The following is a 26,593-nucleotide window of genomic DNA, read 5'->3' on the forward strand; positions in this document are numbered from 1 at the left end:
GTTTTTCTGGGCTCGGCGAGGCCCCTCCCCTTCCCCCCCCCCCCTTCCCTCCCTTCCCTCCCTCTCCCCCTCCCGCTGCTGTCAAGTGCTGCCGCTGCCAAAGTTTGGGCCTCCAGCCCTTCCCCCCCCCTTCCCCGCTGCACTCCCCTCCCTTCCTCTCTTCCCACCCCTGGAGCGCCTACAACACACACAAACACACACCCGCGCACACACACACCCGCACCCCCCGCCGCCCCGCCACCACCTGACCGCCACCGCCAATTACCGCGCGGGGCCGCGGACCCCGGATCAGGAAATGGAAGAGGGACGAGCGGCCGCAGGGCAGCTCCGCGCCCGCGGACCCTTCGCGGGGACCGCGCCTCCCCCTCGGGCGGCGGCTGGCTGGCGAGGGAGCGCCCCGCATCCGCTCCTCACCAGCATCCCCGGCTCCTCCTGCCCGCCGACCCGGACCGCGTCCAGCAGTCGCGGTGTCAAGCGAGATAAAACTAATCCGGCTTTGACAGTCTCCCACCCACCCCGCCCGCCCCAGCACTTTTTGTGTCTTCGTTCTCCCGTGGGAGAGTGTAGGAAGTAGGGCGAGGAAGCGGAGCGCAGCCCAGCTGCGTGATCCAGAGGGAGGCAGGCATTGCACAAGGCGTTGCACAATCCTTTTAAACAAGCCCATCTCCAAATGCCGGGGCTGCGCGCAGGCAGAGGGCGGCAGCGGCTGTCGGGCACAGGCCACCGGCCGCCCTCCAGGGTCTGTCCCCAGCGCCCCGCCGCTGCGGACCGCGGGCGGCCGCGAGCTCCAGGGACAGCCTTTTGTCCCTTTGGAGCTGGGCTGATTGGAGGAATAGACGCAAAAGTTAGAACGAAGGTCGCGGGCAGGCCGAAGAGAGTCCTCGAGGGGCTTGTGGGGTGTGAGGCATAAAGCGAGCCTGAAAATAACGGGGAACACAGCGGGAAGGGAGAGGGGAAGACGGACACGATGGTATCAAACACTTCCTACCGGCGATTACAGGGCTCACTGTGAGCATCCCTCTCCGCGGAGCAGAGCTTTCTGAACTACGAATTTAAGTCCGTTGGTTTGGTGTGCCTCGTCTGGGGTTTATTTTTTAATTTTCACTTCCGTAAGAAATCGCTAGTGCCTTCGCAGCAGTAGCTCGCAAACCCTGGTGTAGGAGGGAGAGGGCACTCGGGCACTTCTACGTTGCTAAAACTGAGACTGTTAACGGTATTTGCAGCTCAGGGGGAAACAAGGCAGCCGCCCTGACCTTAGGTAATTGAAATTTGATGGTTAAACTAATTACGCTCTTATTCTAAGGGGAAAAAAACACTTATTGAACGTCAGCTAGTCTACCACATTTGGAGTAGGCGCGAACTTTTTCAGATTATTTTTTTCATCTGTACAGGAAAGAATATAAACAGATAGAAATATTTACCACACCCTTAGAGAATATAATTGCTGAGTGGCTAAGTCTCATCTACTGGTATGGGAAAATACTTCTAATATATCAAGCGTAAATATGATACAGTTTAGATCTTGCGTTCCTAAAGATATTACACTAACAGTTACCCTGGTTTAAATTCAGATTATTGTCTTTTGCAGTTTAATAGATAATGGATACATGCAATAAAATTCTATTTGAATATATATTCTATCTAACAAGACACACAGAGTATCGATTTATATTTTATCCACAGACACGTAGGCACGCACATTGCATGCGGCTTGTAATATGTTAGAACATTTCCAGCACTTGGGTATACTGGAGTACTTATCTAAACAATCACTCATTTCCTCCTACTATCGAATGTCTAATTTGTAAAGAGAGTTAAAACACATTTACTCACTCATTTCCAACAGCACATCTATGGAACTCTTAACTGGCATAATAGATAAGTTTCTCTATTTACTCTGCATGGAAAGGAAATGCGGTTACACACACGCGGTTACACACAGAGACAGCCGCAACTGCTCAACAGCACACATTTGCTAGAAAAAGTGAGATTGTTTTATTTATATTCCAAACAACAAAACAACAGCAACCCATTTCATAAAAGAAAAAAAAAAACCTCCCATCTGCATGTGTTAAAGGTAAAAGATCGCCGAAGTCCACCACGACAGCTTTTTCCCGGTTTACAGAGATACATGCACACATAGAGACGCATACATACAAATACCTGCCGCCTAGCACCAGATGAATTACACTGGGGTATCGTAAATATTATCCTCGGCATAAGTCCTGAGGCTCTACGGCCGGAGCACTACAGCAGGCTACCGTGTTCCCACGCCACAGTAAAACACAACGAGAAGTGTTGCCTCGGTTTTGTAAGATCAGCGCTATATTGGGAGAGTTGACCGGGCTCTGTTTCATATAATTTACTGTGATTAGATCTCAAAGTTTCACCGTGCCCTTTTCTACAGTAGGGCTCTGGCGCTTGGTTACAGAGAGAAGGACTCAATTTTGTATAGAGTGTAAATCTGCAAGGTGACCTGAACTGCCCAGCTCAAGTCTGTTTTTTTCATGTGGTTCTCTTAGTCTGTGAAGATGTGCTGAGGCAGGACCTCCAAAAGGCCTGTTCCGTGTCTTTCTGGTTTTGTTATCATAAACAAGAACCCAGCCAAGACCACCAAGTGTTATCTTGCACACGGCCATTTCGACATTTTACTACAAGATTTATGGCTGTAATAAACAATCTCAAACCCTTTCCCCCCCCAGTACTTCCCTTTAACAAACTTGTACCATCACCCTAAATTCTCAAAGAAAGAAAAGGATAGGATAAAATAGGCCAGCTCCCTTATTTTTCCAGAAGGACTAAAGGCTCGATTTCACCGGAGAAGGAGACTTCAAATAATTAATAAAGAAGCGAGAGTTTCCTGACCGAGGCTGGCCGAGAATGGGATGAGGACAGCACTGGAATTAAGTTGAGAGAGAGTAAATTTTCATGCACCAAGAAGAAGCAACTCAATACATACCGAAAGAGGGGGGAAAAGGGGATCCCTCTTTTTCCTGTGAAACAGACAAGCATTCCTGTTACCCTCCACATACGCAGTTAAAACATAATTACCACGAAAGAGAAAATAATAATAATAATAATAATAATAATAATAATAATAATAATAATAATAATATTAATAATAATAATAATAATAATAATAATAATAATAGTACAAGTCAACCTCTTGCCGTGCCGGGCATCCTCCACCGAGAGCGGTAGGAGGAGGAAGAATCACACTAGCAGTCTGGTTTGACTTTGATTTGAACCATTTTGAATATATTTAGTCCCAGCTTTCCCCTCTTGAATGCGAGGCTGTCCCAAGTTTCAAAGTGACCGAAAAGTGACACCGTGTGCATTTTGTTTCTTATTAATCTTACACATTGACAGTCTTTGTTAAATAACAAGGCGTGCCCTTCACCAGGCGACATTTTCATATTTGTTAGACGCGGTGACCTGAAGTTCACCTCGGCCTTGGACTTAGTTTTTCTAAAAGGTCTATAACAGTGTCTTTTAGATAGCAGGGTGCTTTGCCCAGGTCACTTCTTCTAAGGGAAAAATAAGAAAAAAATCGAGGGAAAATGTAAACGTTATGGAATGTATCGACTGTATTCCTTTCTTTGTTCCTGGGAATGATACAGCCCCGAGGCTGCTCCTGCCTCCGCGGATGAGAGCGTCCTTCACGATGGGCGCTGCCGGCGGAACATGCCCATGTTGGCATTTTTGCCCCAAGTTCAGCATTTGATAAAAGCGGTGGCTTCCCTGGCACTGAGGCTCCTCTTAACAATGGGATGGTTGGCGGGGTTTGCTCACTCTGTCCTGGTGCGCTTAAATAAACACACGTAAAATGTGATTTGTGCTCGGATTTTAAATGAATGGCCTTTTGAGCAGACCTTCCACACCAGAGAGCAGCGTGCTGAATGCAGAGAGTAAAAGGACAGAAAGAGTTCGTCTCAAATTATTAACTGTTCTGTTCTAGCCTATTGGATTTTTTTTTTTTTTGAAAGGGAAACAATTTAAATAATAATTGAAAATAGTAAATATTTGTGTAAGTCGCGGTTTCAACTTCTTTGAAATTATTCGTATTGATATTTTTATTCTAAACCAGATTTAAAATACGAAATCCGGACCACTAATTGTTTTAGTGAGGAAGTAAATGGATTTCTGTCACCTACTCTTGAGTAAGCCGATTATAGTAACAGCTTTCATTCTGGGTATATCAAAGACGCATTGTTATTCTTGGAAACAATCCGCCTGCTATTCTCTAACAAAATAGATATTTGGCTACGGTTTTTAGCTTGTTATCAGGCTTCGGTCTTTCACCAAATAAATAGTCTGGATGTGAAAGGTTATATACTATCTCCAGAGCGGGCAGGCTCCCTAAACGTGCAGTGCCAGGGCTCGCTACAAGTGAGCAGCAGCAACAACTTGTGAACAGCGTCTACACGCCGAGCAAACACTTGCATTACACACTTTCCAGGCTTCAGCAGGTACTTTAGGCACAATCTCCGATAATCACTTTGGCTAATCTGATATCTAACCTCTCGCATACTTGTTCCCAAGATACAGCGCTCGCCTGCCACGATCCAGCTGTGTCTCTGGCAAATAATTCACGCGTACCAGTTACACAGAGGCCGGTGTAGGCTGCTGCCTTGGTGGTAGAAAGGCAGCAATGCGTGGTTGAGGGTGAGGTGCGCTTTTCCTTGGATTTCCTTGTCGCACTGTCCCCTCCTCCACACCTTTCAGGTCTGATTATGGCTATATTCAAATATCCTTTCCCTCTTCCACCGACCCCTCAGCCTTAAAATTTCAAGCTGAATCCCGTCTGCGATTATGTCCTCCAAAATGAAGTTGCTTGAGCAATATTGGTTAGTTCTCCCTGCAGACACGTCTAACCAAGAAACTAAAGCTTTTACTCAGAGGCGGCACTGTGAAAAAAAAAAAAAATCCCAGCAATGTGGGAATCTCTCCGCGCTAAGAAATTCCACTAAACTTTTTCTTGGAAGGGTGAAGAGGGGTGGGTGGCGGGAGGAAAAACAACGCGTCCTACTCCCAATTTCGCTGGGAACTGCCGCCTCGGGTAATTCCAGAAGCTTGTGAGAACCCTCCAAATCACAGAGGCGCAGGGAGCCAGCTTCTCCGTAATATTTTCCATGGGTATCGCAACACGGCTCTACCGCTCCGCATTTTAAACGAGCTCCTTCGGACCAAACATATAGCCCGTATTATCTCCGGCATGTCCTGTTTAAGCACAGTTTAGCGGTCGCTACAGAAATGAGAGCAAAAACAAAGACGCGGCTAGGATCGATACACGCGTTAATAGCTTCGCTCCTATCTTATCTTCCTGCCATTTTGCAAAGTGAGAAGGCTTAACATTAAACCTCTTAGAGCAGGTTATTATATAATAAACAAGGGTGAGGCATTTTGCTACCTGACTTTTGGAGGAGGCAACATCAGTGGCTTCTGCGGGGGTAACACGCGTGTTTACCTGCCGCGGCTGAACTCGAGCTATTCAGACACAAATGTGGCTGATAATTCAAGATGAAATACAACGTGTATTACTCTTGAAAAGAGGAATTTTCTATCCTTTCCTTGGTAATTGAGGTCATTCAGCCAGTAGGGTTCACCTGGAGTCCATACTGTGATACACACGTAACTCAAAGCTATTTTATCTTTTGTGCTGATAGTCAAGATCTCGGCTATAACATTGACATCAAACTCTGTCTGGGCGAATGACTAAGAGTGGTGCAAAACGTAAACTTTTGACCCTCAACTTTTTGACCTGCAGTTGTAACGCCCTTAACCACAAAGATATACAAAAGCTATGCAGCTTCTTTTAGGAGTAAGAGACCCGCACTGTTTGTTTCAATACTTCTGCTTGTTTCCCCCAGCTTTCTAAGGGCGCTTTTTTGTTGTTGCTTTTCTTTTTTTTTTTCTTCTTGCTGCTGAGAAATCGGATACTTTTGCAGTTTTAATTGTTTTTTTCTTTTCCTTAATCTCTCAGCTTTGTAAAATGCTGTTAGATCAGTTTGCACAGCCTTTCGGCAGCGTTGGAGGGAAGCCTGTTACTCAAAGGCGCTATATGGTTACAATTGCAGGTGAAATGCTGGGTAAGTTCTGGGCGTGAGGTTGGAAGGAATGGAGCGACGAGCGTTGGGGGAAAAGCTGCAGCTCTCTGCTGAAGGGTTTTAGTCATTTCTCCTTGATTTAAACATAAAGAAACAAGTCTAATTGTTTGCGAAGCCTTGTCTAGGCAAACGAGTTGACTGTGAACTTGGTCTAAAGCGAGCTCTGCTGGTGATTCCTAGGGTGTGCAGATTTATCTTTTCTGCATTTACTTAACCTGGCAGTGAACTGCACGGGCTGCCATTTATTATCCGGAGACAGACTTCACCTCAAGCAAGGACTGTTCCACAAAATTGCAATAATTACCCAATAACCTTCATAGCAAATATTATTATTGAAAAGACATTTTTTGGGGGGGAGGGGATATAGAAAAGATTCATTTTGCATGTTATAAGGCAAAATCCATGCAAATTTTACACGATCTCTGTGTCAGATTTGAAATTGTTTGTGCGCATAGCTACAGGAACATGTGACCGGGGTGGTCCATGAGTATTTGCCTTACAGAGAGACATTACTGAAGATGCTTTAATTTGAAAGGGATAATATTTTCAAAGATGACCAGAAGACTGTGGGAACTGTGGTTTTTTGCTCTAGCTAGCAACCGTAGCCTCAAATCGGGGAGATTTTGAGGGCAGAAGGAGAAAGGACTAAGAAAGCCAACGACATCTTAACTTGGTCAGGATATTTACTTGTGTCTGCATTAAATGCATCGAATCTGTATTTACGGGGAGGGAAAACGCATTGCTCCCGTATTCAGCGTTAGAAATCGAAAACTCCTAATCCCCTCCGCCCATGATCGGTTCTATTCAATTTGCCATGGAGCAAATTGAAAACTCCTCTATTGTCACCTTTCTACAGATACACACATATTGAATATAAGGAAATGGTAGAATAATAATTTCCCTGTTCTGAAATTAGGGCATTTGCGTGATTTAGACAAGGCTGCAGAGCTGTAATTTACGGATGACTTTCCATTGGATTGTTACACTCCTGGTTTAGAGAAAGTTAAGTCTTGCAAAGTCACCAGTTCCACACATTAAGAGAGCTGCCTGATCTTTAATTGGTTTTCACTTAGACATGAAACACTACATGCAAGTATTTCTTTAAAATGATTAAGTAAACTGTATTTCAAAATGCAGAACGGAATTTGCCATTCGTAAAATAGAAAAAACTTGCACTTACTAATTCCACAAACTCATCAGAAAAATAACGTATGCTGATAAAACCTCTCTCCTGGTTCCCAGGGACAATTTCCCATGACATTTTCCCTCAGAAAACAATTCGGACCTGCGACTATTTTCGCAGAGTTCGGCAGTCTGGGCTCGTTTGAATTTCAAATTTCAAAGCGTATTAGGAAATCTTAATGCATTTCTGTGTTTGAATGGTTTCAACTGTGATGCTTAAGACAGGACAGGGCCAGAAACAGGGTGAAGTTGTCATTTCTAGCTAACTTTCTTTTGTTTCTAGTGTTTCTTGCAGTACAGGCGGGTTTATATGCTTCTGGACTTAGGGATATTTTTCTTTCCCGTAGCTCTTGAACGACTGTACATTGTTTTGTGTGGGATATGGTCCAGAAGCCACACACAAAAATGTGGAAAATACACAGTAGCAAATATTTTCACTCTAGGCAATGAAAAAATACAATCCAGGATGATATCCAGGATCCTAAAATATTAGTCCAACGGGTGTCCGGGCGTGCTTGTATATTAGCCAGTTAATTCAAATAGCGCAGTGTTGTTAAATACTGAGTAATCATGAGCTGTTTGTGCTGTTTGTGTCTAGTACAATCCCTGTCTACGAGCAAAGGATTTTCCTTGGAAAAGGACCTATATATAAATGAAGACCAAACTTTTAAGGGTTTTTCATGCTGTGCCTCAAACTATAACATTTTATGGCATATAGTATAATATAATACACGCCTATCATATACAACTTTCTGATATTCCTATTGACGAAAATCTGTCAACTAGAGCACTATAAAATCTGCAGCTGTTTATAAGGAAATGATTTTCAAATGTGCATTTGAATGTGCTCTTTTAAAGCCTTTCTCATTTTTTTTTAATATGAAATATATGCAGATGTGTTTGTTTAGTGCTGATAGGAAGGATGGACAGACACAAAGGCATCAGACTCTATTTATCTTCTGCAAGGGTTGACTTTAAATATTAAATATTCTTTAAGCTGAGCTCTTTGGGAAGAACCCACCTTGGATACTACCATTTCTTTAAAGACAAATAAATTAAAAATAAGAATCAGTCAGCAATATGCATACCTTGCAGAGGTACACAACAACCTCAGCCTCCTAAAACCCCGCGCCTTTCTCCCATTTTTGCTCACAGTAGCCAAACCAGCCTAAACCACAACATTCAAATGGCATAGCACTGGCAAAATAAAACAAAGCCCATCTCTGACATTAAACCATTCCATTCTTTTATAAACCCGTCTTCATGACTCATAAAAGAAAACAATGCAATCTGCTGAATCAATGTTACTCCAAACCTGTGCAGAGAAAGAGATATCCACAGCTAGTTTGGAAAGATAGATAGATAGATAGATAGATAGATAGATAGATAGATAATAGGCAATTCTCAGAATTCTACCGTAGCCCCTGACTAGTCTGTTTATACCCCGCGAGATCACTTGCCAAAATAACAGCTCTGAGGATAAGGATCAGGCCTTAATGTTACCCAGAGAAAGATAGAGTTCCTTTCACCCTTTCATTCAAGTCCTGGAAATTCAAAGACTGAAGTTAAATCCGGCCATAAAGTTTATTGCTGAGTAATCACACTCTAGTGAGAACAGTCCACTTAAATAAAAAGAATGTTGAAGTAAACACGCAGCTGGGGCCTACCCCACAATGGCAGCCAGCAATATAAGGCAGAAAGGGAGAGAGTAGAGCTAGGGGGATATTTACAATCTTCAATAAACCAAGCCCGTATTTCATAATTTGCAGCACTCTAATGACCTGTAGTCTCTTGTATTAATGCTACAAGTTACAGTCAATTGGTTCGCTTAAAAAAAAAAAAAAAAGGAAGTCACAGGAACATATATATGTGTACACACGTACACACCCTTTGTGTCCATGAATACACCAATATTAGACACATATATGCATCTGCACGGCTTTACACAGAAGTACAAACTAATTTGTACATGCAGGCACACATGCATATAATTTAAATACATTTATATTTATGCAGTTACTTATAGAATCAGGAAAAAGCTATAGCAACGTTATAAATGCACATCCCAAAAGACACTATGCTCTCGCAGATGTACATATACACATAGCTAAAGCTTTCTGCACAACCCAATGCAGAAAACATGTATCTAAGCACTTCAGTACAGTCTGTGCCATTTTAATACTGGCTCTGATGTGCAACATATTTCACCAATCCAAAGATTATTACCATATCATCACGCCTCCAACTCTATCATGCCTACATAAGATACTGCCCAGATAATATCAAGCACAATCTATTTTGTTTCCCCCTTTTTTTAATCGCCTGCAGTAACTACTCTTTGCTAAACAAAACCTCTCCAAACTTGGAGAGTCTATTGGAGCAAAGGAAGTAATTATCTTCTGCGGTAGTCAAAGTGATTAAAGCTAGGCCCCAAAATCCATCTCTGCCAAAGTAGCTTATTGTGGTTTACTTTGATTTGATCGTTAAAATAGAGAACTAGCTGCTGCGAGTGAAGGGATAGGGGGGAGGTATTTGCAGCGCAACCTGGATCATTAGTGCTTGATCCTGCCTCTCGGGCTCGGTGGGACCGTCCTGAAAACCTCCAGGCGGAGAGGAAGGGAAAGAGAAAGAGAAAGAAAGAGAGAGCCGAGAGGCAGCGAGAGCGAGCAGGAGCCTCGGCTTCCCCACTGTACAAATAAACTTTAAGGAACTTGTGCACAAAACTTACCTTTGACTTGCAAGGAGCCATTTTTCACATAGTACTGAGAACTTGTGGTTTGGATACTTCTGTCCCTAAACCTGACAATTTGAATGGCCAGGAGGCACACGTAGCCTGCAAAAGAGTCAAATGAAGTCCAGCGTCAGTGAGATTATATGTTATGTGGTATATAATGTTGGATGTCAACTCCCCAAAACCATAAAACTTACTTTAATGGCACCACGTGACTTTTTATAGCCAGTGAGCCTATCTGTCTGTGCTATGGATGATTTTACGATCTAATTCATAGACAAAACCCTATTCATTTGGCACCCAAATGTCATATAGCCGGAACTGGGGCTTATAAAGTTTACTGTTTTATAACTTTTAAGGGAAGGCATCAATGTAACCAGTCAGTAAATGTGCAAATCTTTAGTTGCTCTTAGAAGCTCAGAAGAGTTAACCATTCAAGCTCTGATGGGGTAAGTAACATTGCGTTTATAGCAAACTAATTCTAGCGAAGAAAACCAAAAATCTTTAAAGGGTGAAGAGTGGGAATGTGGATAGAGAGGCTTACTAATAGGAGCAGAGGGCTTGGACATGGTTGTCCTAAAATACACTTAATGAAACCACAGGAGAAATTCTAGAGTGATGCAAACACACCCTGGAGTTCGTAATGTATTTGAACAAAGCACATGTTTTGGGGTTTGGGTTGTGGGCTTTTTTTTTTTTTTTGGTGGTTTTTTTTTTTTTTTGGGGTTTTTTTTTTTTCTTTTGTTTTGTTTTTCGAATTTTAACCATCAGCAAACAGTTAACAGTTGATCCAGCCACAAAGGGTGTTGATTGTGGTCCTGCGATGCAGCTTTCCACCTAGCGAGAAACAAGTAAGGAAGAACTTATGGTCAAACTTTCAATTAAAAATACTGGTAGCGGACAATTGCAGCATCCACAATACGCAACGTGCAGCAGGAGCCAGGTAAAATAACAAACTCTGCACGGGCTAATTTTTTTTTTTTTTTTTTTTTCTTTTTCAGAGGCAAATCAGGAAGCACAACTTCTTGCTTTGCACAAATCAGATCACAAAAACTTTACAATAGAAAGTTTATTTTTTTGTTGATTTCCAGTCAGTTTTTTTTAAAAACAAATAATAATAATAATAATTAAAAAAAAAAGCTGATCACAGTTTGCTCAAACAGCCAGACTTTGACTATATTTGTAACTTTGTTCACAAAAAACATACATCACAGAAGCTGCGCTTAATAAGAGCCACTTCTAAGAGTTCGTGCAAAGAGTCATATACAAAGGCACAGCAAGGACATACTGCTTGGAATCACAGTTTTCGTCACAGATTCACTATTCACTACACGTAGGACAAGTTCAGTTGATTTCATCATTTCACCTCTACAACAGCATTAATTACACAGGAATTATATAGGTAGTTTGAATAAAAATATTTTTAACAGCTTGGAGCTATACAGACATTAACACTTGACCACACATGCACAGTTAAGCAGGTTGAGTGCAACACATAACATTTGTACTATCCGGGGGAGGGTTTCCTTTCTCTCTCTCCTTTTTTTTAAGCTTCTATTTTTTTTCTTTTTGTTCTTTTTTGTTTAGTTTTGTTTTGTTTTAACAGTTACTTCAAGTAACACAGCTCGCTTCATATAAATAAGTTAAAACATCTATTATTTTTTTTCAAGACAAAGCCATTCAAGACAAAGAAATGTACGATAAAAGCAGATCTACTTATACACGCGAGAGAATGGTAATAAACAGGCTCATGATTAAAAGATGAATAAGGGCGACAAGAACAGGGTTTCTTCACAGAAGTAACACAAGGAAGTTTTAGAAAGTCAACTTAGTACTGACATGAGACGACGCAGGGTCAGCTAATACTGCTCAGTACTTTTAATTGATCAAACGCTTAGGGACGGAATGCCCCTCCTGCAGCTGCCATGCTCATACTTTTCAGCTTATTATCCTTTTTCCATTTCATTCTCCTGTTTTGGAACCAGATCTTTATTTGTCTCTCTGAGAGGCAAAGAGCATGTGCTATTTCAATCCTTCTTCTGCGGGTCAGGTATCTATTGAAGTGAAATTCCTTTTCGAGCTCCAGGGTCTGATAGCGGGTGTAAGCAGTCCGAGCCCTTTTCCCTTCTGGTCCCCCTATGTTGTCTGGAAAAGAAAAGTACATTATTTAGATTCTCAGCAGCCTCTGGGAGCCTTCGTGTCTCATTGCAGCTACCAGCAACCAGGACCGTTATTCTCAGTCCTGCTTGGTTTTGTTTCTGGTTTGGATAAACGCTCAACAAGTTTCCCCCTCCAGCCCCTCTTAGGAAAGGCTTGGGGGAGGGGGATTTGGTAGTCTCGGTAAGTTTTCGCTTGGATTTGCGATTCAATTTTTTCTAATTTAATTTTTTTCAGTTTTTTCTTTTTTTTTTTTTTTTTTACAAGGTTAGTTCTCCCCCATGCCTCCCCCAGATAAGCTGATTTGGAGGATGTCTCTGGTGATAGCTGGGTTTCAGAGCTGAGAGAGCAAAGCTGAAGCGTGCAGCCCTTTCCCACGGCTGAGCTGGGGAAGGGTCTGGGAGGCAGCGAGCCTCCGGCCGCTCTCCCAGCAGCGAGGGCAGGGCAGGTACCCGGGGCTGAAAGTTGCTTTGCTCCCCCGCACCCTTCAAGCCCTCTACCCCGAGTCTGGGGCGACTCGCCCTCTCCCCTCCCCCACGGCTTCCCAGCAGTGAAAACTGCCCTTCTCGCCCTTTCCTATTCTCTTTTTAATATGTCTAAGCAAAATAAATGGGGTCAGCCGCGCCGTTCCCACTGGAAGATCCCCCATTCAGAGGAGAGCCGGGAGCAGCCTCTGATCCCGATCTCCCTTCGGCAAGGCTCCTTCTACTCCCCCCGCCGGCGCTGGGAGCCAGGCGGGCGGTGTTTTCGGGGCCGAGAGGTTTTTTTTCCTTTCGGGGGGGACTCGCCCAGAGAAGGGAGCGTGCTTCCCTGCGAGCAGAGTTGTGGTGTGCGCGGAGACTGCCCGCTCTCACGCCCTCCTCTCCCCCTCTCCCCGACCTTGCTCGGCGCAGCCACCCGGTTTACATTACATCCTCCTTTTCATCCAGAGAAATAAAAAAAAGAACAGGGTATTTGCTTTACCATGACTTATGTGCAGTTTTCGCATCCAGGGGTAGATCTGGGGCTGTGAAGGCTGGGCTGTGCTTTGGTCGGTCGGGGCACTTGCCTGCTCGCTGCTTGCTGGAGTGTCTTCCTCAGTCCCAGACGAGGTGCCAACCCCGTCTCTGCTGATGTGCGTGTTGCTGCTGGAATTGGACGAAGTGCTGGTGGAGTTGGCGAGGGAGTTTTTCACCCCGTGGTGACTCTCGCTGACAGGCGAACCGGCCACGGCAGTGCAGGGCAGAGGGTCAGGGGGAGGCGAGTGGGAAGACGTCGCGGGCTGGTTGTACCTGGGCTCTGTCGAGGCAGAGGTGGTGTTGGCCGGGTAACTGCGGGGTCTCTCATTGGCACCAAAGTGAGTGGAAGCAGAGCGCCCGACGCTGAGGTCCATGCCATTGTAGCCGTATCCGTACCTGCCGGAGTGCATGCTGGCGGAGTCCCTGTATTGCTCGCTCACCGAGCTGTGATCTCCATAATTATGTAACTGGTAGTCCGGGCCATTTGGATAGCGACCGCAAAATGAGTTTACAAAATAAGAGCTCATTTGTTTTTTGATATGTGTGCTTGATTTGTGGCTCTTGGTCGTTTTGTGCGTCTATAGCACCCTTGCACAATTTATGATGAATTATGGAAATGACTGGGACATGTACTTGGTTCCCTCCTACGTAGGCACCCAAATATGGGGTACGGCTTCACATCACGTGCTTTTGTTGTCCAGTCGTAAATCCTGCCTGATGACCTCTAGAGGTAAACTCGTGCACTGGTGGGGGAGCTGGGAGGGCGCGGGCGGCCCGGGGCGCGCCTCCCGTGCGCGCCGCCGCCGCCGCCGCCCGCCCGTCCGCCGGCCTCCAGCGCCACCCGCTGGCGGCGCGGGGGATGGCGGTGGCTCCGCGGGGTCGGCCCGGGGTGACGGCCCCCGACGGCGGCGCGGAGCGGCGCGGAGAGGCGCGGAGCGAAGCGGGGCTCGCCGCCACCGGCATCGGCACCGGCGGCGAGGCTGCGGGGCTGGCGGGCATTGCACCTCCGAGCCGGTCGCCGGGGAGCTGGGTGTGCAGAGAGCGCTCCGCTTTGTGCCTGCCTTCTCCTCCGTGCGAGGCTTTTTTACACCAGTTCACAAATCCTATACGATCCGTTCTCGGGTGCTGGCAAGGCTTATGTCCCTTTTATATATATATGTGTGTATATAATTTCCCCCACACCTATTCCCGTGCTGGAGCTTTCGAGAGGCAGCCGGGTCCTGACGATGTGAAATGGCAGATATCTACTAAAGATAAATATCTGCAGCGTTTTTTCCAACTAGGGGGTCAGATTCCAGGCGACTTTACGGCTGCCGTTATTTCATAGCCTCTCGGAGAGAAAAAAATCCTCTAAATGCGGTGGTAGCCATTTTGCATTATATTCTCCAGATTTGGCTTTTAAAACATTTAGAGTGGTAGCCCAAATTGTGCTGCCTTCCAAACAAAAGAGCCTCGATGCGTATACAACTGCATTTGTACACAGCTTCACATGCACACTCATGCACACACAATATAATATATATATATATATATATATATATATAAATCAATATTTTTCTGCGCTAATTTTACTTTTACAAATCTTGAAGTGGAAGCATTTTATGGCAGCTATTTTTCTTCAAAGTATCCATTTATTTTTTCCAGTGCTAAGTAATGCAAATGTGAATTAAGATACCGCAGAAGCAGGAAAGAAAATCCCCAAGTTAATAAGATCTTTTCTTCAAATAAGAAAGAGAGGAAGGAAGGAAGGAAGGAAGGAAGGAAGGAAGAAAGAGAGATAAAAGGAAAAAAGATCGATCTAAGCTCACGAAGCCCCAAGAAATGTAGTCCATAATTCAAAGCCCCTTCAGTGCAGAGCTGAGCTCACCAAAACCTTAGCGTAAGCTCAACGGGAACCACAGAAAATTGCCCACTTCAAAACCTTTTCCCCTGAAGTTTAACGCCGAGTTTTTACTTCAATACTATAGTGCAGACTGAGCAGTTTAGCGGCATTAAAAAAAAAATCTCCCTGCAGTTCATCTTCGCTCTAACTGAAAGTTTATACACAGGGATTTATACAACGTTTTTTAAAATAAAATTTCTTGCTTTTGCTATTTAAATATCTTATACATAACTAAAACTTTTTTCTCCCCTGCGGATCATAAACTCCCAAATACAGAATACCGAAGTGGCCCACCATAACGCGAGCTAGCAAAAACACAAACCAAATATTTTCTAAAATCTCTTGTCTTTCTACAACATAAGCATTTCTAATTAAAGAAAAAAAAAAAGATAAAAAATAATTTGCTTTTCTCACACAAGCACACCAGGGACACCCACCCACTTACCCATTTGGGATGCTAATCTCAAACATTTAAAATTCTGGGCCAATTCTCTAATGCTTTAACTGACGCCATATACTCTTTAGGAAGGTGGTTACATACATACATGCCTGTAGCTGGAAAGCTGGGGCTTCCACATATATTAGAGTAAGTCACAGATGATTGCAAATATACATCTTTTAACCAAGCCTTTGGGGATTAATAGACTGTGACAAACCTATAGGATTTCAGTAGCAGAAGGAACACAAGGTAAATAATAATAGTAGTAGTAGTAAACACTAAGGAAAGGCCTGGTAGCGTTTATTAAACGTGGTTCTACTCCCCTGACTTTTCCTCTGTTTCTTCGCTGCTGGGCTGTGTGGAATTTATGAATTTGTTTTCCTTTTTCCATTTCATCCGCCTGTTTTGAAACCATATTTTAATCTGGCGTTCAGTAAGGCAGAGAGCGTTTGCAATCTCAATACGTCGTCTTCGGGTTAAGTATCTGTTAAAATGAAATTCCTTCTCTAACTCTAGCGTTTGGTATCTGGTGTAAGTTTGCCTCCCTCGTCTCCCATGTGTTCCATATACTGTACCTGTAGAAGTAAAGACAAAACGATCGCATTGGACAGGGCCCAGTGATTTCAGACCAGAAAGAGCGATTAGTATATTCTGCCTCCTTTTGCAGGCACAATCACGGGGAGTAGGGGAAGCTGCTCTGGTTTCCTGGAGGCTTTTAATTCTCTCTTTTCCTTTCTCCTGCCTGACGAGCTGTAAATGCAGATGTGCAGTGTGCTTACGGTGGCGGGGTAAGTGGGATACAAAGAGGCTTTAAGGTGGACCTAGGAAAGGTGCAGGAGGTAGCACGGTGCGAGTCGCTGAGCAGAGGCTGCTCTGTGCGCGCTGGGAGCCTGTGCTCACACACAGGCACAGGCACACGTGTGCTATCCGGGAAGCCTCACGCATGTGTCTGTGCGTGTGTGTATGCACGCACATGTGGCTGTGTTGACACAAACACACAGCCATTGCCATGGCTGGGACTACAGAAATATAATTATAGACATGAGCTAAAGATCATAGAAGAGCGTTTTGCCATTTGCTCCGGAATTTATTGCTCTTGAATGCAAAGCAGCATCGGAGTGGTCTTGCTAAAAGTTTAATTTTCAAAAAAAGGAGTGAGACCTACCCTGCAGCAAACATAAACTCGGGAGGATGGGAGAGAAGGCGAGTCATTAGCAGACACTTGAAGTAAACGTTTAAATTTGGGATTATAAAAATAAATGTCACCCCAGTACAACCCTCCCACTCCACCCCCACCCTCCATTCCCCCAGCACCACTCCTGTACAGAATACTTCAATTATGTGAAGTTCACTCCTAAGTCTGAAAAAATTCGCGATGCCATGGAAGTGCGCCCACGGCCCCAGAAACGTGCTCTCAATATCCAATACTCACAGGCTAATGAGCTGGGGGAGGGGGGCGAGTTGGAATGTACCACAAATGCTTTGGATCCTCAGTACAGAGGGCATATTCCATGCATCGCTCTCTGACAATGAAGAAGCAGAGCAGAGGCTTTGGGATGGCTTTAAGAGAGTGATAAAAGTGCTTTTTTCCTTTTTATTTTTTCCCCCTACTTTCCAAGGATTCCCCTGTAACTTTCACCAGTAAACCTACATACTGGGATCTTGGCCACCATGCCCTGGGTGCCAACGTGCCAGGTCTAAACCTGCGAAGGTTTCATGTTACATATTGCCCTGCAGGAACCGTGTTTCTCCAGCACTCTAGACTTTATCTAGAAAAAAAAGAAAAAAAAAAAAAAAAAAAAGAAAATAAAAGAAAAAAAAAAAGAAAAAAAAAAACTTTTCCTTTTCCTCCCCTCTCCGCCCTTGACTGCACCGAGATGCCTTACCAGCGCAGGAGTTCATCCGCTGCATCCAGGGGTAAACAGGGCTCGTGTACTTCCGGTCGGTGCCTTCGTCATTTATAATTTTGGCTTGGCCGCCGCTGGTTTTGTACTGTTGATCGGGAGAAAAGTGCAGGTAGTCCCCGGGCCCTCTCTGTTTGCCACTGCCGGAAGGAGAGGCGCTACTAATGTCCTTGTCCGAATAAAAACAAGAGGCTCCGTACTCATAGGAAGCCCGACTGCAAGCAATGACGGTGTTGGACTGTTGGTAGAAACAAGGTGAGGTGTAAGTCTTGTCCTGCAGGCTGCTTGCCCCGTACGAAGCCGGAAAATGCCTGAGAGCATCATAGCCCGCCGGGTACAGGGGGATCTGCCCGAGGAAGGAGTCCTGGCCCCCGGGCAGGCTCCCCGGGAAAGTGGGATTCACAAAATAGGAACTCATTTGCTCTCCCCCTCTCCCGGACCGTGATTTGTTGTGTATTAGTACATCTGGCGATAACTATTAGGAGTCATCGAAGTGGTTTGTTTCTGGATGGCCGAGCGCCAAAAGCGACAGCAGAAAATAGGAGCAGCTGACGGCGGGGCGGCCAATGGGAGCGCGCGCGGCGCCCGCTCCCCCGGGGCCGCCGCCACCGCGCCGCCAACTTACCGGCAGCCCCGGCCCCGCCGCGCCGCCCCGCGCCCCCCGCACCGCGCCGCGCAGCCCGCGGGACCGACCGCGCCCCCGCCGCGGCACCGCCCCTACGCGGGAAAATAATCCAATAATAATAACAACAGTAACAGCGATAATTCCCGGCAGCGCGGGCGGTGCGAGAGCGGCTAACGGGGACACCCCCGCGGCTGCTAGAGGTGTCTGTAGGGGGGCGTCCTTAAAAGTTGGAGGCCCCACGACAAGGGAGTCGCGCAACCCCGTGGGAAGTGTGGGCGAACCGCCCCCGGCTCTCCGGCGGAGGGAAGGAGGAGGGAGGGAAGGACACGGCGGTGGAGGATGCTGCGAAGGGAAACTTTGGAGCGGAGGGAGCACGTGAAAGGGGGAGCGGATCGCCGCGCAGCGTGGGGGGCGAGGGGGGGCCCGGCCTCTCTCCATTTTGCCGTCGCAATGCCACAACTGCATCCAAGAATTTTTAAGCTATTCTAAAACGTATTTTTTTATCCATTCAGTCGAAAATTGCCCCTCCACTAAGGCTTCCCTTCGGAGCTCAAGGGAGCCCGCCCCAGCGCCGAATCCAGCTTTTGTGAGAGAGGCTAACGCGTTCTGCAATGGAAGAGGTTTCATATCTTAATGAACATCCTCATAATTAGGAGGTTGGGGCGGTGGCCTTCTGGGGAGTGGGATTTTTGATTTGCACCAAGTGCCCGAGGAGGCCTCGGGAAGAGCAGCATGGGCTCCCGACGCCCCCGGCAGCCCAGATTAAATTCCATATGTCTCTTCTCCCCAAGTCTACTCTCCTCCCGCCAGAGCAGAGTCGAGAGAATCAAACCTTCAAATTCAAAAACGAGCCAGTAGGACTATTCCTAATTAATACAACCCCTCTAATGAGTCAGCAGAAGTCAATCGATTTCGTTGTTGCTCCGAATAATTTGATTAAACATGGATTTGTGTCTTTAAGAGGGGAAGAACAATACGCAAAACAAACATTTCCACCTTAATTTTTCAATATGGCAGTTACCCCATAGCGGAAATATAATTCTTGGCCCAGGGCTCGGACAGTAACTGTTCTGATGAAATTCGCTGATGCGGGTTTAATTCAGCGATAACCCTGCAGTTCCTGCAGATAACATGAGGTTGTTCATTCCAATATGTGTTTACTCATAATCCGTGCCCATTACAACATATTGAATAGACTAATTTTAAACGCGCTCTGTCACGTAAAGTGACATTCGTACAAGCACCGTTTCCTAAAGCAGCTTTCAAAGAAGAGTTTTGTTGTTGTTGGGAGACTATTTGTCTCATTTCCGGGGGCAGATTACGATACCTATAAAACAGTAGTGAGTTAAAACATCGCTCCACAATAGTTTGTATTGTTTGCAGTCTCAGTTGGACTTTCACATTCAGATGTTGATTGCCTTCGGGTTTTTTTTCAACTTCCTTAACCTCTTCAGCCCAGCTAATCAACAAACACACCTGGTAGAATTACAGCTCACTAGCTGCATGCTTTGAGAAGTCATTTCAGAAACATGTATTTCCTGAAAAGCAGATTTCTCCGGGAAAATAAGGGGTTTTCTACTCAGTGAGAATAGAGTTTAAAAAGGAGGAAACACCAGCAAGCAAGCACTCGTACACAGCATGCTAAATGCGAAAAGGCTTTTAAAATAGCATATTTTCGCCAGTTTAAGTCAGAACGAAAACGTACCATGAAAAAAAGGATACTCGGGACAAACAAACCCCACCGGCCTTACTTCCAAAAAGTTGTGGGCAGACAATCTTTTGTTTGTATCCATCACACAAAGGCCAAAACAAAATTTAAAATAAAAATTGCTCCAGGGTTAGTTATATTTACATTTTGTAGCATGGGTTACAGTCTGATTTTTCCCCCCTCCATTTCTTCTTGTTTCTTTCCCGCTTTACAAGTTACTGTTTGCGTCCAAACCAAGTTGTGAAAGCCTGACCACAGGCAGCGAAAATATTTATTTGCCGATCCCATAATACAAAAAGGAATGAAATCTGCACGTTTGCCTGACTGGGTCGCGTTCGAGTAGTTACAGTGACAGCCAAGCAATCTGCACCGCAATCTCTGCTTCAGTCACATTCAGGCGTCCTTTCCGCTCCTCCCCCTACCCCAGAAAACCCCGAATCACAACAAACTGCTGCCCCCCAAGTCTGCCGAGGAAATGTCCGGCCTGGACACATTTCACAGCAGTTTTCCTTCACCATTCCCACCCCCACTCTGAAAAGCAGAAAGCAAGCCAGTCGCTGCATTTTGCCACCGCAACAAAGTCACACTTCACGATACCTGTGTATTTCATACCCTGTTTATTTGTTTTCGTAATTCCACGCACCCCAGCACCTCCTCCACAGAACATTTCGCCTTCCTCCTGCCGCCGAAAACGCGTCCGCGACCCCAGCCACTTTCGGATACAGGTGCAGGAGTAGTTACCCTCTTAAGCTTAAAAGCCTCCTTCTCTTCGTATATAAAACCACTTTCAAATCATTATCGTGCTCGCCAGCGTCATCAAAAGCAACCTTTAACTAATCGCTCCTAATCCAAACAATTTGGGCAAGGCGGACCGTTGTTTAGACTGGCGGGGTACAGAGAGCCTGGCTGGGGGGACGCAGGCAGGTCCTCCCCAGCCGGCTCCCACCGTGGTAACTTGCAGTTGACACACACCGAGGTAGAGTCGGAGGGGAAGGGGAGTGGGCAGAGCCGGTCCTGCCGGAATATTTTGCCCGGGGGCGAGCATCGATACTCCCACAGAAAAAAGTAGGCCGCTTTTTTTTTTTTTTTTTTTTTTCCCTCTTGGTCTTTTATTTGGGCTCCCCCGAGCAGCGCAGGCTGCCAGCGCTGCTCTTCCAGGGACTGCGGGGGCCGCTCCACTCCGCGCCCGCCTCCGCCATCCCGCCACGCCGTGGCAGCACTGAGCACCCGCGACCCGCAATAAATAATACGGCGCTCACTGCAGCTCAGTCCGGCGGATACCGCAGTGCAATGCAAATGCAGTGCTTTATCAGCCCGGCGGCACAGGCAGAGCCGGGGCCGCCGTTTAAAGCCTTCCGAGCGGCTCTTTCGCCGTGAGGAGGCGGGAGCGGAGCCGGGCGGCAGCGGCGGGGGGTCCCGGGGGCGCCGTCCCCGGGTCCTCGCTGCCCCCCGCCGGCACACACCGCGGGGCACCGGCCCGCCGGCCGCCGCTCCCCCGCCCCAGCGCCGCACCGTAACAGTCACAACAAGGAGAGAAAGGGGGGGGAAAGCTCCGTCTCCGGCGCTGAAATGGGTTTAGCCGCCACGAAGCCCGCTCCGAGCACCCGAGGCGCGCAAGCCGCCCACGCCGCGAACCGCCGGCAGCAGACCCACGGCGGGGCAAGGGATTTATGCAGGCAGCGCTTGATCTGATAAAGAAAATCTGAAACATTCGCGTCGTTTCCCCCTGTCTAGAAATAACCTTCCTCCCGGACACGGCAGAGACATTGTGCTGTTTGGGGTTGTTTTTTTTGGTTTGGTTTTTTTTTTTTTTTTTTTTTGCGTGTTTTGTTTTTTATTTTTTAATGAAATAGTAAAAAATAAATCATATCTGAATTTCGTCAACTGCAAATATAATTTAAGCTAATGAGTTAATGCTGCGAATTAGTATTTAAAAATGTTTGTTTACGGATATCACTTTTTTTCCCTCGTGCTAGGAAAAAAAAAATCCCCTCCACTGATTCTGTAAAACTGAATTATTAGAAAATAACCTGAACGTCACAACATACCCCTGGCTAATGCAAAAAGAAATCATCTTCGTGAAAAAAAAAAAAAAATCCACCGCTTCCTTGCTAAATCACAGAAAATAAACATTTTATTTAAGCATATTTTTGCATGCACTGCTTAAGTTAAAATCAACTGAGCTGCAGCCATCTCTATTTTTTGCCGGTAACATTTCCATTTGGTTTAATTGCACATGTCTAATATTTAAACGTATTAAGCCATTTTTCCCTGCTTACAGTAGTGTCATATACATTTCTCACCTTTTAGGTTCTGGCTCACAGGAGCCCCTGCGACTTTGACAGCTGTCGCTTTGGCTGCACAGGAGACGAATCGCCCTCCTTTTGGTGCCAGAAGAAGCAGGAAATTAGCCAGGTTGCAAGTTGAAAATCTGCCACGCCAGTGCTTTGAATCCAATATGCCACACCTTCCAGCGGGGGAACTGGAAATTGCCATCCCGGATCTGTGTTCTAGGCGGCTGCTTATGCCGAACCTCAGCACACTTTGTTCACTATTGCCTTACAAAGAACAAATGAAATGGGGATTGAAAGCCAGAGAGATCCGAAGCAGGACAGAGCTCAGCAAAAGAATGCGGCTCTATTCTCGCAAGGGAAATTATAAAAAAGTTCATGTTCACGGTTACCATCCACATGACCGACAACGACCAATGGAAAAACCGAACAACTCATAAAGTTGTATTGCAAAGTTGTAAATTTTCATAAACAACAACGGATTTATGGCCTTTTCCTCATCACTAAGAAGAGGCAGGTCTTAGAGAGGCGCCATCTTACCACAGAGGCAGCCCTGGAGTTTTTTAAAAGACCTGGACTTTGTACTAATTTCATTAAAATTACAATTAGTGTGTTGACTAGGAACGGAGTGTAGTAGAAAAAAGGGAACTTCAGCTCAAATAATGCTCCAGGTCTTACCTATATTTATCCGGTCGAATAAAAGGACTTTTCAGGTTCGATTTTTTTTTTCTTTTAATTAGAAAAAAAAAAAAAAAAGAAAATGGGGGAATATTAGATCTCATTGACATTATGTGGTACCTGGCAAAAATAAGACGTTTTCTAAAGCGGGGCAGTTTTCCCCCATTTTCGTGCTATCGTGATGCCCCCTGGCCCCCGAAAGCCGCACACACAAACCACACATGTACCCGATCAGATCATTTACACTTGGAAGTTTCGTCTTTCACTTTCTGTTCATTACAAAATATTCTTTCACTGCATGCGATTTCGACTTGATCGCCGATCGTCTGGACTGGGGTTATGACTGCAAGAGGACACGGGAACACGGTGGAAGGAAGCTCTCCCATAAAGAAGGCTTTCCGCTTTATTAATCAACAACGCTAGGGAAAAAAAAATCACGAAGTCGAGATAGAGATATTGACTGATCCCTATCAATTCATCACCTAGGGTTTTTTTTTTTTTTCCTTTCTGATTACCGAAAAAAAAATGTTTAGATGCTCTAATTTCTTTATTAGTCTATGTAATATATTTTTTGTTGCTTCCCTCGAACTGGTTCCTTAATAAAGAAACACAATTCATTGTCAACAAGCATATTTATTTTCTGTGTAACATAAAACACATTTATCGTGGGAGATAGTTGAACACGGTATCACTTCCAAAGAGAGTTCACAGACATTTTTTTCCCACTTCCAATACTTACACGGCATATCCAAATGTTCACAACGAACACACCGAAACACATTGTAACATACAATTTGTGAATAAACTTTAGCCAAACCTTCAAGACGGATTTATACAGAGTTCTTAACAATACATCATGCTACAAAGTTTCCAAATTAATTACATACTTCCCAATTTATGACATGATCTTACAAATGAGGTTCAAGACGAATATAAATGACAAAAAATTACAATATCTTCTATTGTAGGAAAATTCATGGTATTACATATTAACACGTTCAGATAATCAGGACAAACAGTTTGTGGATTTTTTTTTTTTTAAGGTGGTTACATGATCATTTAAATTCACTTTTCAAAGAACACTTTCCGCTATATTAAGTAAGATCAACGTAGAATAAGAAAACGGCCTTTAGCAGAAGCAGCTGAAGGTAGAAGCCAACGGGAGATATTAACCGCTTTGTACAATATTGGCGTGTGTTTGCTTCCTCTCTCGGAATAGCAAAGAATCGAGAACAAAGATATATTGCAGCATATGGTTTTCATTTATAATTGCTTTGGAATAAATATATTATTTTAAATTTAAATATATTCAGACTTTTCGGTACCAAATTCTATACCAAAGCGATTGATGCGTGCTTTACAAACGACTACACTTACATGTCTAAAAGCATTTTGCGATTCACATTAGTAATCTTGTAACATCCTTTTGACTACTAAAATACAGTATACTTTCGAAGATAGGTAGGCAGAGCAAGATATATAGGTAGGTAGTCTGGAAAATAGGTAGTACAAATAATTGCTGTAGATTGTAGTGGTTTGTGGAACATTTTTTCCCCCTTACTTGCTGTTTAACCTTTTGTTAGTGTAGCTGTTACTTATGATACTTTTCTAACAACAATTAAAAAAAAAAAGAAAACAAAAAGAGAAGTGCAGAGCTACTTATTCAAAATTAGGTAGTTTTTCTTAATGTGAGCCTAATGCACTTTTCCCCTTACACATGATTGGGACTATGGAGTCAGGTAGTTACTTCGGAAGGTCATGGTTTACTATCTGTGCAAGCAGCAGTTCTCCCACTGAAATGTCCCCTGAAGAAACCCACCCAGGTTTGGGTTAATGGAGATTAAAAAAACCAAGCTGATTGTAAGATGCTCTTAGGAGATATTACCGAAAGGTTCAGCATAGGGCAGGTTTGGGGAGTATGGGAGAGTGGAGAGAAGGCTGGAAAACCAACCCCAGAAATGTTTTCATGTTTGCAAACGCTTGCTTTCAAGATGATTATTAAAGGGAACTAATTTAATTTTTAATAAAAACAGTCTCTTTTTTTTTTTTTTCTCCTTTAAAGGGAGCTTTTCCAACTGTCATGTGCACACACTATTCTAAGAGATCACTTCCTCGAGTGGGACTCCTTAGTCCTCCTCCTCTTCGTCTTCTTCCACTTTCTCGACAGAGGCTGCTGCTGACGTGGGCTCGTTGGGAGCCGGGGTGCTGGAGCTCTCCTCCTTGTGCTCCTTCTTCCACTTCATCCTCCGGTTTTGGAACCAGATTTTGATCTGCCTCTCCGTCAGGCAGAGGGCATGGGCGATCTCTATCCTTCGCCGCCGAGTCAAATAACGATTGAAGTGGAATTCCTTCTCCAGCTCCAGAGTCTGGTAGCGGGTGTAGGTCTGGCGCCCTCGCTTCCTATCGGGACCTGAAAACAGGCATACACACGGCCAGCAGTTAGACAAGAAGAGAAGTGGAAAGTTTTCTCTTTTTATTTTTCTTATTGATGTTGTTAATAAATAAATAAATAAATAAATATACAAGCAAAAAAGTGGCCGAGCCAGAGTGAACGATCCCCTTCTTCGACTTCCACCCGCCCCCCCACTTTGCCCTAACAAAGACATTTCAGCCACACGACCTGCCCTGCTCAGGCAGGGCAAAAATTAAGTTGCTCGAGACCTAGAAAAAGTGAAGAGAAAGCGTTCAGGAGAGGAGGTGGGGGAGGAAATTGCTTTTGGGAGGAGGAACTTTTCCCCCAGGCGATGTATTTCCCTAAAACCTTCCAGACATTCACGTTTCGCAAGGGGAAATAAAAAGCTGGAAGGCTGGGCTGTATTTATTTTATTTTAATGTCGTGGGCTCCCCCCACCCATCTCGCCTGGATCGTAAACAATACATAGCATTTAGCTCCAGAAGAGAGCTCTCCTTTTTCACACACACTCTCGTGCCCCAGTTCCCCCCTCCCCCCCTCTCCGTTTTCCTGTTTAGTACATTTCTATAGATTCTTATCTCCGTGGAAAGGGCAGGGGGGACGAGAGTGGCACGTCTCGGCAACGCGAGCTGGCAAAGTCCACAACACGCCGTCCCTCGCTCCTAAACGCCTCTGTCCCCTCCGCCTCACCCAGCGAGCGGAATTTTTTTTCCCAACTTCGACAAGAGGGCAGGGGAGACGCTTATCCGTGGGGGCTCTGGGAGCCCGCAGCCAACTCTCCGCTTTTTCATAGCAAACAGCGCAAATCAACTCAATGCTAAAATTCCATAGCAAATGGAGTTAAATAAATTTACGAGGCTAGAACCCATTAATTGGGCAATAAAAAGTTTTATGATACTCATTTACATACAATGCCACGGGCTTTCTACGCAATGGCGCCTCGGCTATAATTAAAACCATAAAGGCTGTGCTGACAGTAATCCTGGCGACACGCTTTGCCTGGCTGCCACGGCTCCGAGCCCTCTCCGCTCGCCCCTACCTGAAGACCTCATCCAGGGGTATATCCGGAAATTAGGCTCAGCCTGGTTGTGCAGGTTGCTTTCCTCCGCTTTCTCACAGCTGGGTTTGGTTAGCTCATTGCAGAGGACGGGAATGTTCTGATCAAAAGAGGAACAATGCAGGTTGTAGGCATCAGAGCCCAGGCTGTATCCGGAAGAGAACGGGCTTTGATATATGGTACTGTTCACATTGTACAAGCCGGGCATGGAGGAGGCGAAGGCACCCGCGCCTGGTCCATAGCCGCTTCTCTGGGAGTTGCTTGCAAAGGAGCAAGAAGTAGGCTCCGCATTTTGGAAAAGAGAAGCCCCCGCCGTATATTTGCTAAAAAGCGCATTCACATAATACGAAGAGCTCATAATTTTGACCTGTGATTTGTTGTCCGGCAGGCTTCAGTGTCGGTTTTACGAGGTAGCGTGATA

The 26,593-nt window shown here is 45.2% G+C and overlaps 3 protein-coding genes across 3 annotated transcripts; all 3 read right to left on the minus strand.

Annotated features, from left to right (window-relative positions):
* Positions 1 to 11,103: 11,103 nt before the first annotated feature.
* Positions 11,104 to 13,751, minus strand: HOXA5 (homeobox A5). The gene is made up of 2 exons (XM_053942774.1): positions 13,141 to 13,751; positions 11,104 to 12,165 (listed from the first exon to the last, which is right to left on the minus strand). The coding sequence occupies exons 1-2, from the start codon at positions 13,700 to 13,702 to the stop codon at positions 11,915 to 11,917; spliced, it is 813 nt and encodes a 270-aa protein (XP_053798749.1). The 5' UTR covers positions 13,703 to 13,751; the 3' UTR covers positions 11,104 to 11,914.
* A 2,060-nt stretch (positions 13,752 to 15,811) lies between these two features.
* On the minus strand, positions 15,812 to 17,818 carry HOXA6 (homeobox A6). Its single transcript, XM_053942787.1, has 2 exons — positions 17,383 to 17,818; positions 15,812 to 16,071 (listed from the first exon to the last, which is right to left on the minus strand). The coding sequence occupies exons 1-2, from the start codon at positions 17,816 to 17,818 to the stop codon at positions 15,812 to 15,814; spliced, it is 696 nt and encodes a 231-aa protein (XP_053798762.1).
* A 5,521-nt stretch (positions 17,819 to 23,339) lies between these two features.
* On the minus strand, positions 23,340 to 26,593 carry HOXA7 (homeobox A7). Its single transcript, XM_053963026.1, has 2 exons — positions 26,155 to 26,593; positions 23,340 to 25,112 (listed from the first exon to the last, which is right to left on the minus strand). Exons 1-2 carry the CDS (start codon positions 26,528 to 26,530, stop codon positions 24,829 to 24,831), a joined length of 660 nt encoding a protein of 219 aa, XP_053819001.1. The 5' UTR covers positions 26,531 to 26,593; the 3' UTR covers positions 23,340 to 24,828.

This window comes from Vidua chalybeata, chromosome 1 (genome assembly GCF_026979565.1).
Source record: "Vidua chalybeata isolate OUT-0048 chromosome 1, bVidCha1 merged haplotype, whole genome shotgun sequence".
NCBI lineage: Eukaryota > Metazoa > Chordata > Aves > Passeriformes > Viduidae > Vidua > Vidua chalybeata.